The sequence below is a fragment of the Thermobia domestica genome, chromosome 1 (assembly GCF_964235325.1).
Source record: "Thermobia domestica chromosome 1, izTheDome1.hap1.1, whole genome shotgun sequence".
Lineage (NCBI taxonomy): Eukaryota > Metazoa > Arthropoda > Insecta > Zygentoma > Lepismatidae > Thermobia > Thermobia domestica.
In genome coordinates, this window is record NC_137454.1 from 156,838,484 (window position 1) to 156,851,025 (window position 12,542).

General features: G+C 34.5%; 1 protein-coding gene across 2 annotated transcripts in view; it reads left to right on the top strand.

Annotated features, from left to right (window-relative positions):
- Nucleotides 1–12,542, top strand: part of LOC145690285 (transcription elongation regulator 1-like) — a 166,991-nt gene that overhangs the window by 64,939 nt on the left and 89,510 nt on the right. For both annotated transcript variants that reach the window (XM_081765045.1, XM_081765055.1), the window contains 2 exons: nucleotides 3,990–4,311; nucleotides 5,586–5,872. In XM_081765045.1, coding sequence (XP_081621171.1) covers nucleotides 3,990–4,311; nucleotides 5,586–5,872 — 609 coding nt within the window. The remainder of the gene's footprint in view (nucleotides 1–3,989; nucleotides 4,312–5,585; nucleotides 5,873–12,542) is intronic.

Below are 12,542 nucleotides of genomic sequence, written 5' to 3' on the forward strand. Positions count from 1 at the left end.
TTCGTACTGAAAGTAACATTTAAGGATTCATGTTCTATTGTACATGTGAAAATATGAACTTGTCTGGCACGGGTTTCTGGTTCGATCCCATCTCCCACCAGGTGGGCTTTGCGGTGGACGAACACTATATGCGTGGGCTCTATTGTTACTTTCCACATCCGTCATGCTACTATTAACATCCATCTTATCATCGCAGTCTCCCGTACCTCGATGCATAATCATCCAAACAAACTTAATGAGAAGAAAGAAAGAAAGAAAGAAAAAACTTGGAACACCATCCGCGTTTCGTGGGACACACTTTGCACCGTTGAAACTCACTTATATTTCGATTTCTAGAAAGAAGAAAGTAGATAATTTTGTAAAGCAACAAAGAGGTGGGTAGTTATATATAACATAGAATATAAATAAAATCTCCTATTATACTAAGAATTCAAATCCCTGAGCCAGCTTCCTGGCTGAAGATTCCTTTAACTTCCGTCAAAACTTGCTAGGCAAATACTGGGATAGTACCTCAGGTTTAGGAGCCAGAGATTAAAAAAAAAAAAAAAAATGAATGAAGGTTTTTTATAATTTTTTGGATTCTTTAAATTCTCGTTTCCAGCTACCAATTTGCTTTCTTACAATAGATTTTTACGATTAAAGGCCTATGTAACATATGATAATTGTACTATACTTCACATATTCCACCATATACCCAAGAAGAATTTGGGAGTTTCACGATCTGATTGCTGTTAGTGTTGAGAAGGTAGAGCTGTATCTTTAGTAATCCTTTTTTAAGTGAGGCGTTCTCGATTTGTAATTAACTGACACGTAGAGAAAAACATTTTATTATTCGATACTAATTCACAAGTAGTATCACAAAAACAAAGGGAACCTAGTCGCATTACTTTATATTTTAGACTGGATGAAATGACCGTTCTTCGCAGGTTGAGAATTCGGTTGAAGAAAAGTGTTTGAGCTTCCTCTCTTCCTTAGGATACGCATATAAATGAAGGTGGAATAAAGAAAACTCCCTAAGATATTTTATTTTGGCATGAATTTTGAATCTACTTCCTTAGGATACGACCTGTAAGCAGGGATAAAAGTGTGGAGGAACACGGGGGGACGCCGTCTCCTCACCTTCAAAAAATATGTACGGCGTCACCTCAGTTCCTAAAAATTTACAATGGGCAAAGATAGGCAGGGGGTCGTCTTAACGTCATGCCGCTACCTACCGTCCCTCTACCTTTTCAGATCCACTTTCACCCCTGCTGTAAGTAAAGTTATATAATAAAATCCCAGTTTGAAGTAGGTACTAACTATGTTTAAAAACTCATTTCAAACTGTTCAGCCATTTCTCCGTGCCGCGATCACGAACAACAGACAACATCAATTAAAATGTGAAGAAACAAATTATAGAAAACACCCTCCTTCCCTTAAAATAGAAATTTTCAGAAACGTTAAGTGACGTATCCCTTCGTTTTTAATGAATTTATATACCGAGTTTCATCTTCCTAACTTGACTGGCTCATGAGATACTGTAATTTTGGCTGATATTTTGAACCCCCTCTACTTTCATTAGGATGTACCCTTTAATCAGAGTAACATAATAAAAGAAAACAAGGGGCCCGCAGTGGCTCAATGGTAGAGCGTTCACCTCTTGTGCCTGGGGTCCTTGGTTCGATCCCAGCTCGCGGCAAATGAGCTTTGTGGTGGATAAACACCGTGTACATGGGTTTTCTCGGGGTTCTCTCACTTTCTTCATTCTACTATTTCATTCATTTCTCATCATCACCGTCTCCTTTAGCCTAGCTGGCATAGCCGTGGGACGTAAAGCTTAAAGATTTCATTTCATTTTTAAAAGAAAACAACTGAAGATAAGGACTATGTTTCAGAATTCATTTCAAACTGTCCAACTGTTTCCCCGTGACGCGATCACAAACAACAGGCAACATCGCTTTCAGTGAAAATAGAAATTATAGAAAACTCCCTCTCCTTAAAATTTTCAGAAACAATGGAACATGTGTCCACTTACTTTTAATGAGGAGTGTATATATCAACTTTCACCTTCATAACCTGGCGAGTTTGTGACATACTGTATTTCTTACATAAAGTTTGAACCCCATGCGCCTTTGAGTAAAAGTAATATGATAAAAACTTAGCTCAAAGTCAGAGTTGGCTGGTTTAAACTACCTACTGCCTACGCAGCTTCAACAATCAGCTTGGATTTGACTTTGTTTTAATTTTATTGAATGGTATCTACATACCAAATTTGTAATTTAATACTTAGTTTTAGCGTAGTGATTATGATACGTAGACCGTAAAATTTTACATACAAATACATTTAAAGTAATAACAGAATTTTCCCAATGGCTAAGGCGGAGTTTCCCGATTTATTTATAATTGTATAATGTTTTTACTTGTGTAACTGTTTATCTTTTTGCCCTTCTGAAATGACTCTTGGCAATTATATTAACAACTAAGACTATGTAAAGATCAGTACAACGTGTTTTTATCAGGAGTCCTTTGTGAGTGAGTCGGCAATCGCATTTGTGACCCGGTTTGGTGTCGAAATGAAAAATTTTTCTTGGATGAAGCCGAGAAGTGGTTTGGATTCCGCTTTAAGCTTATGTGACCTCTTCCAGCATAACCTTGTTGTTGCATAATAACACCAAGGTGAAACAAACTAATTTCTGTCCATTTCTAATATAAATACATAGAGTAAATTATTTAAACAAAAAAACCGGGTTTAAACCCAAAAAAACTGGTTTTTTGGTTTTTTCAATAAAAACCATGGTTTTTGCCAACCCTGTTCAAAGTAGATACTAATTATGTTCAAGAATTCATTTCAATTTGTTTCCTCTGACGCGATCACAAACACAATCATTTTCATTTTTATATAATAGATTGCAGTTGAACATTTTTACAGCGAATTTGATCGAAAGCAAACAAAATTCGCTATCCATAATTCCCAAACATTTTTTCCATGATATTCTATGTGATGGATGATCTCTTGATAAATAAATAGTTTAACCCAATTCTGAAAATAGGCATGTACACAGAAGCATGATTGTAGAAGGTAATTGATTAAAATCACATTAAGAGTCCTCATCCCGACGAAATTAAAATACCGCTAATTTTACAGTAATTATGTAATATCTTCCAATAGATAAAAGGTAATTGAAATGTGGAACAAGAGCACCCTAGACAATATTATTTTGCGTGAGGTACCGTTATCACAAGTCACGTAGTGACTTTCCGTTTTCAGCCGTTTAGAAACGCGAAAGTAAATGCCGATTTTCAAAATGGCTCGAAATCGAAAGCAAATAAGTGAGTCGTGATAACGGTATCACATGTAAAATGATATTGTCTAGGGCGCTTTTGTTCCACATTTCGATTATCTTTTATCTATTTGAAGATATTACATAATTACTGTAAAATTAGCGGTATTTTAATTTCGCCGGGATGAGGACTCTTAAGGTTATTATTTCAATCCAAGTTTTAAAGTATATATTTTTAGGGGTATTTTTTAAAAATGTTTTACCCCTTCCCCCCAAAGAAAAAACAATGGGGAATTTTGGGCTAGAGAAAATTCCAACAACTTTAATATAAATCATTTTTGAATATAATAAATTTGCTATATGATAAATGAAGGATAAACAACTCTTTAATATAATGAAATTCAAAGGGAGCAAAATTTTCGAGTGGGTCGAGAAACTAGCGTGGATCTATGGCTTACAGTACCTGTACTGTAGCCATTATGCTACCCAGTCTTCTACCTGACTAGTCATACTTTTTGAGTTTTGCTTTTTTATTCAGACCATATTGCTTGTACCACTTATTTATTTCCAGATTTTTTTTTTCTCGAACAATATATCATTGAATATTATCGATGATGATTAAGGGTGAAACGATAATACAGGAAAGTAATTTGTAAGATTGTGTATGGAGTTGCAAGTATCGATATGTGAAAACTTAAATATAATTCTTTCTTTATTCTCTTCCTATAGCTGCCAAATTAGCAGCTGCACAAGGTGTAGCAACTGCCAGCCCAACCGCTACCACGACTACCACCACAACGACATCGGGCACACCGACGACAGCAACTGCGAATAGTACAGAGACCACCGATACAGAATCCGAGTCTCCGAAGAAAGTGAAGGAGGAAACCTTAGTAAATGGAGAAGCAGGAGAGGATGAAAAAGAGGAAATGGAAGTTGACGATGAGGAAGCCAAAAAGAAGAAAGAGGAAGAGGAAAAGGCAAAAGAACAGCAAAAGGCTCAAGACAGATCAAGACCAGTGTCCAGCACTCCTGTTCCTGGCACTCCATGGTAAGTGAGAAATGAATATATATTAGAAATGCATTTGAAATATGTGGAGAGTAATTACGTATTATAGATAGGATTAGTAGGCGGGGTTTCAAACTATCTTACTCTAAATCATCCACTAGATTTCCATTCAAAGCAACACTTCGGGATTTTCAGAACCATTCTGTTACCCTCTTCAAGCAAAACTGTAAAAACACAAACTGCAGGGAGGAGGAAGAATATTGGAAGTAGTCGAGAACCCAAAAGGTTGATCAATTGAATCTTATAAAGTAAGCAGTAAATACAAGTGCAACATATTACATAGTACCGGTGTTTAAGGGCTAAAATTATTCAAATTAAGAGGCGATTGGTTCCAAACTCAGAAGAAGAACCAAAAATACTAAAATTGCGGATTCACAATTTTCTCGCATAGTGATTTCATATATCTGGTACGTAAAAATGGTGTGAAATTTAGTGTGCCTCATAACAATTTATTGTTATCCGAAATTGTCAATACCAGAAACATTTACATGTGTACACGGTGGTGAAGAGATTAATTTTTTCAAGTCAAAATATTAACCGAATATTTTAAAATAAGTTTTCACGAAGTACAAGGAGAGAGAACGAACTTATATTCTGGAATGATTGCTTGTGTTTAAACTGACTAAACGAACAGTTGTGTGTGTATAAAGAGAAGTGTATGATGAGTAAGGATGAATACAAATACGAGAAGACTGTTTACACAGAATTACAGAAACATTTATCATTTACAATAAAGGGGCGATTATAATAAAGGGACTAATGAGATGATTTCCAATTAGTCATTGATGAAAAAATAAAATTTAAAATAAAATATATGTATTTATTTATCTATGTCTATATATAAAAAGTACTTCAGGTTTACCTACTATATACAGCTCATATAAAATGTACAAAGTGAATATTGTACTTAAGACTTATTTTAGGTAAAAAAACATCCCGTGTACCGTCCTGTAAAGTTGCTTCTCAGTTTTTAGAAAAGTTCGCAAAGTATGTTAATATTGAAGTGGTGTCATGATAGGTGGTAACACATCAAGCGTTAAGTGATCTCTGACTGATAAAAGATTATAGGAATGTAATCTTTTCTTGTAAATAGTCATTGGATCTGTTTAGATCAAGCTGTAAGCTATTTGGTTTATGAACTTTCCTACTTTACTGTTCCAATGCTAAGAAACTTACTATTATCATTTTAAACTTTCATTAAATTATTAAGAGTGAATTTTAAGTACATTGAATACATTGCCATTTTGTATATTCAGGTGCGTAGTATGGACTGGGGACGGCAGAGTGTTCTTCTATAATCCATCCAGTCGAACGTCCGTGTGGGAAAGGCCTGAGGAGCTTGTGAGCCGACAGGATGTGGATAAGATGGTCCAGAACCCTCCGGACGCGGTAACCCCAAACACAGGATCAACAGGTAACACAAGTACAGGTTCAGCAAGTGGAACGCAGGTGAATTCTGTCGGGGAGAAAAAGAAGGCCGAGGAGAATAGCGATGAGGAGCCGGTGAATAAGAAAATCAAGAGAGAAGAACCAGAAATTAAAGGTAGGAAAATATTTATAATTTTACTTATATTAGGAGTTTTTTGAGAATGATGATTACTTCGTTGATTTTTCGTCTTGAATATACGGTATAATAGAATGATTCATAGCAACATTCTTTCCATTACACCGATCTAGATTTCAGAATTAATCCTGAAGTTATTTAGTTAAAGGTTCGTGCAGTATACCTGTTTTAAAAAAAGTTTCCGTTTACGTGGTTGGTTTCGTGATGAATCACAAGATTTTTAATACATTCATTCAAGTCAGAAATATTACTAATCTGTTTACCTCTAAAACTGTTGTGAACAGTGGCGAAATTAGGGGGAGGGGCAGACGGGGCTTGTTCCCCGGGCTCCGGCTCCGGATTGGGGGGAGCAAAACGGGGCAAATATTTATTTTCACTATAAGACAAGGAGATGAGTTTTAGCAAACTAAATATCATAAAAAAAATACCTCAGAAACCTAACAGGACAACAATGACTCACCAAATTTTAGCATCATATCCATAGAGCATAAGTTAGCTTCAAAGCTATCTTTTGCAGACATTGTAAAAACGTTTGCAGCTAAAAGAGCCCGCAAAGCTAAATTTTAGTTCCAGCTTTTTGTGTTTTCATTTAATTTATATCGAATTTAGAGATTTGTAAAACGTCCGAGTATGATACTGAAGACGACAACTTGAGTGTTTGTCATAATTAAATATTCTGTTCTAAAGCAACAAACTGATGATTCATTCTACACATATGTGCATCCCAATATAATTCCGAAAACATTGTGATTTGCAGTTATTAAAGACTATAAGAATATGTCAAGCATGCTACTCTCAGATTATTTGGCAATCAAATACTAATTAGTTTGGTATTTTATCTTGTACTAAAAATTAAATTACGTACTGCAATTTTGAAATCAGGCTTTACCACTTGAAGAAAAAATGAAATAGGAGAATTACTGTGGGGTGCCAGTATCGTTTTGTTTTGGTTGGTCATTGGGGGGAAGGGGGTGGGGGCGCTAAGGCGAGCTCTTGTACCGAGCGACAACTAGCCTAGCCTAGTCGCGTCGCTGGTTGTAAATCTGAGTTCAGAGCTTTCAAATATTTGCTACATACAAAAGACAAAAATGTTTATGGTTGTGGGTGAATAATAGCATCAAACTTCTAGAGATACTTTGTTGTGTCAGTTAAAAGAACAAATTCTAATGGATATCATTCGAAAAAAACACGCCCTGCTAAAAATGCAAAACTATAATTTTTGAAGACACTAGCTCATAAGGCAGCTTCAAAAAACAGGTTGAAAAATTTTTTGAAAACTAGTTTTAGAATAAAATGTACTGCTTACAGTTTTGTAAAGAAAGATGAAAATTTCTCTCCGAGTATTTCGAAGGCATTATGCTACCTTCATTATAATAGGCGGAAAGCTAACTCGGGTGCAATTCTTTGTTCGCGTTCATACGTAACTATTTGTTAAGCATTTGGTTTCTCATGGAAATGTGAGACTAGGAGCACTACGTTGGAATTTAAAGGTCTTTAATATCTATCAGTACCTCTATGAAGTGTAAATTTGGTTAAATTAACAAAATCCTTTTGGAGCATTTTTTTAATGTGATAATTTCTGCCCCTTTATTCATTGACGGTCCTTCCAAGAAGATTCGTCGAAAAAAAAAAAAAAAAACTAAAAAAATAATATATAATTAAACATTGTATATGGCTGATACTTCCAACAGAAGTTTTAAATTTTTACTGTTGTATGTCAGTTTATTGTATTTGTCATTATTCTTGAACTTTTAAGTACTGTGACGAACATGCTTGTTCTATGACATTCATAGCTCATTGATACAGAAAATCAAAGCTATAGTAATCTGTATTATCTGTTTGCTACTGTTAACTTCGTATGCTAGTGACACTATTTTAATCATTTAAATAGCCATAACAGCTATTTATACAGTAGTGGACTTGAAACATAAATCTTTTAAATTACTTTTATTTTTTGAAGTTTATTCATGTTGTATAAGAATGCGAAATCAAAAGTAAAATTTTGCATATACTGAGTAAACACGAAACTAGTTTCGGTGAAGCAAGAAGACTCAGTAGTTATCTTTCGACTTACTTTTTTGATCTAATTCAGTTTGTAGTTGCCGTTTTCTTATCCTTATTCTAAAAATAAAACTAATTATTTGTACAAAACGTTAATCTGAACTAAATTTAACCTTATTCTTAGTTTTCAGACTTTTTTTAAAGTGATAAACTATAATCAGAAATTTAATCTGTGAATAGTTTTTGTTTTGTTTCAATAAAATGCCCGATACTTCAGTCTGCAATAACATTTATTTAATGTTTTTCAAAAATGCTCAATTTCCATTTTCGCACATAAACATAGATTGTTTTGATAAAATTAAATAGGATAGAAAACCTAACGAACTGTAAATTAAGAACATTCTGTAATTTTTCACAGGAGAAAAGTTCACGATTTTTTATGTCGATGATGGACAAATTAGATTATATTGGTGCTTTATTGCTTAAGCACTATATTTGTTTCAGTAGTATGTTGAAGAAGGCATCGTGATTGTATATGATTGTGAAAAATTGAAATTCTACAAAGGTACTCTGGCATTACTTTCGTGCAATCAAACCGTAACTATGTGATGAAATATATAATGTATGTATGTTCTCTAGTTATTTTATACGAAGACAACTATTGTTTATTCTAAAACTGTAAGTATGAAGTAAGTTGCAACACAATATAAAAGGTAATGTATTTAAAATTAATTATGGGTGAAACTACCGAAGAGTTTTCTTTGTTTTTTTTATAGTGATATATATCGTGGAGTTCGTGGTAAAAATATTCTTAAACTTAAGTGAATAATTAGAAGAAAAATGTCAAATTAATCTCCTGAGAAAAGGTTACTATTGTCTTATGTGGGCAAAGAGCATAACACGAACTTCCATATTATGTGTAACATAGCAGTCGTGTGTCAGTTAAGGTATACCAAATCCTGCATTAGTTTTGCATCAACATAGTATTCCAATGTGTTTTATTAATGCTCATTTCTACGTTGAATTATTTAGGAAATATCCGCTACCACAAAATACATCAGCCAGTTAGCATTAGAATTCGCTTTCCACTGCACTATGGACGAAATAATATCAGCTGAACCATACTAAAGAACAACTGGAAATGTTCCGTAAATTTTAATGAAACTAATTCTGATTATTCGTCTATATTTTGTATATTGTAACACATTTATTTTGCAGCGAATCGTCTGTTATTAATTATAATAACGCGCCAGTACTTATTGTGAAGACAGGAAAAAAGAAAGAAGAAAAAGAAAAGAATAATGAAAGAAAAGAAAAGCGTTAAGAAAAAGAGAAAGGAATTTATAGTTCATAAGCTCCTCTGTATATTGACTGATCGCCGCGTGTCAGTAAATAAAATAGTTTGCTTGCATCTTTTGGGTTGTCCAACGAGTAGCGGAAAATTTCCATTGAAAAAATAAAAATAAAAAAATAGAAAGCCCTGTAATCTTCATTCTCTTCCTCGAAACAAATATAGAAGATAAGGAAAACCATTTCTTAGAATCCTATATATGATTCTTCAAATGAACTCCTCATTCAAATATGAACATGAATGTCCTTCCCACTTCCTTTCTCACTATGTCTGTACGTATAATCATATTTACCAAGGGTCGCCTCCACCATGTCATTTGGTGGGTCATTTAACAATATAACACCGCAAAATATATTTCACTAATTGAATCCTCCGGGGATCGAACCTAAGGCTGCCTCCACCATGTCAACCCCTCTTTGTGTGCCTTTAATAGCAAATGCGTAGCTCAAAAACGCAGGGAGATTGTCCTCCGAACATTCTCTATAATGTCCGGGAAAATTCAGTGACTAATTCCAAGAAAATAAACACATGCCAAGTTTCATTGATAATCATTGTATTTTCAGTAAAAGATTGTGTTATTAAAGTGTACTGTGTTGCGTAGAGAATGAACAAACGTTATCAGATCACAACCCGCGAAGTCTGACTATTTTCTCTATTTGACGACGAGAATCGGATAGCAAACACACACCTTCAGAATCGATGTTGATGATGGTCCTCAGGAAGCAAAGGTGCTGCAGAGCTAACTCCAACCACTTGTAGTGATAATGCTACCAAGATGTTCAAACGTAGAATAGCTGTAGAACTTATACTGTAGACCAGTTCACCATAGCTAGTAAATATTCTCTAAATAAATCTCGTCTAATAAAAATACTTGGAAAGCTAGTCCTCAACTAATCGTCTGAGACTGCTCCTCGTCGAATGATCTTCGTCGAATCACCACCTTCCAATCTTGGTAGGGTATTTATTTCCAACCTGTCAATTTCCAAACTGCCACCTTGCTTCACGTCACTCCACGTGTTTGCTATCTCATTGCCGAAATTCACATTTCTGCAATGATCATCAAATAGACAAAATCTCCAGACGTCTATCTTCGTAATCTGACAATTTTGTCACATCCTAAAATTTGTGTTGATGTTAACAATTAACAAATAACAAAATAAACATTACAACGACTCTCACAATATTCCTGACACTGCATTACTTCTTTGTTGTCCTTTGTAATCAAAACATTGCACATTCACACGTCTGTATTTACATCTGACATAAACCAAAACAATACTCGGACAACATAATTTTGAAATCTATTTACTTAACCTAATTCTGCGTTGTTGTTATTTCTTGACTCTTAATTTTATCTTTTAATTTTGTCTTTAATTTTGTCACATTTATTTATCTCTATTTGAGCCAATTATTAAAATTTTAAAATAAAAATCCATTTAACTTTACTTCCTCAACAATATATAGATATTGGGTCGAGTTTGTGGCGGGCTTGGAGAAGTGATAGATGATGTCAAATGGAAATATTTCTTCTATAAATCCGTATCCAAGTACGCCTCATTGCGGTTCTACAGACCTTTGAAGTTGCCAGCATCCAATAAATTCTATCATTCGGATTAAAGCAAAACTCCTGTTGTTTGGCAATTCGCTATATGTAGCTCTTCTGCTGGGTAGTTATCACAAAGATATCAACCATAGCAATGCCGTAGCGACAATGTTATTCTTATGGGCTCAAAACGACTCCTAAAACTTTCGATAGAAGAATAACGTACGTTCTTTGAAAATTTGAGAGAACTAGCAAATCTACACAAAATTTGGAATCGACCAACAAAAACGGCACGTTTCGAGACTTGTAATTTCCGAGATTTCATTGCCGCAAGAAATTGGCTACAAATATATAAACATAGCATTTTAATATATAGATATCCGTTGTTGGAAAGTACAGATTCGTTGTAAGCAAATTGTTATTGAAATTAGGTATAGAGCGCAGAAGACACAATATTGTGAAATAATGACCTACTTGAAGTACTCCTAACCAGATAACTGTAAGCTAGTTAATTTCAGATGCTTGTCTGGTATCCATCAGTGAATGGAGTGTAGAGTTAAGGCTTGAGCGTTTTTGCTTTCACAGCATATTCATAAACAAAAGCCTTAGTTGAAGAAAATCAGAAAAATAAAATAAAATAAATAAATAAAATAGTAACAATCTTGGCGCTGCAGCTCATGTTTGGCTGTGTCCACTATATTTGTTTTCGAGACTGGAGTTTTTTGGTGGCAACTCTTGAGGGAAGTCACATTGGTAAAAATTAAACTTTTATCGCTTCACACAAAGGGATCCTCAAGAGTCGCCACTGGTAATTTCTTAATTCAAGTAACTCTCAGAATTCCTTACCATGCTGGATATCAGCACCGTAAAATATGTTTCCAACTGAGACTCGAAACCGAGGCCACATGCACTGAAAGCCCGGATCACAATACTTGAGCTTTACGAGGTACGCGGGTCAGATTTAGAGATGCGAAGAAAAGTTGATATTCTTTACTATTGAATAAACTCATACCACATACAGGCATTAAAACATTAACCGACAAACAGAGATAGCGTGTATAGGACACTAAAACCATGTTTTTGATACAGCATACGATTCTGCAGCAACAATAGATAGCTAGAAGTTGACCTTGACAAAATAATGCCATCATTTTCATTCGTTGCCAATAACTCTGAAAACATTTAACATACAACATGGAAATTATAAAAAGTGAAGTTATAAAATTACACACGCAGAATGGGTTGATGTAGGTGGCGGTAGCAGTTGCATTTAGGGGATTAACTCAAAAATATCGAGATTGAGATCCATTAAACTTACATATAGGTATGTATAATTTTACTTTCCGTAAAACTGAATGCTTCAAATGGAACTGCAATTGCTCATCTTGTGTAAAGGGATTGAGTAATGAGTGTTTTTCCTCGTACCGCTGAACGGGTTTTTCCGTGTTCGATGCTAGAAGATAATCTGAGTAAATCTCAGTGCAATGTGAGTCATTTCAATTCCAGAGCATTCTGTGATTGAACTAACACAGATACTTGGGATAATTGAATAGATATATCTTTTAGATTTCCAAACTTTGTCACACATAAATATGGGTAGTACAGTATTGTGTATAAATTCTGAAAAAATACCCATTGTGTGCGTTATTTATTACTTTTTGTTTTGTACGAAGAAGTAAAAAATTAATATTTTTTTACCAACAAGTAAAAGACCTAATAAGAGAGAAAAATTAGTACTCTAACTTACATCGTTA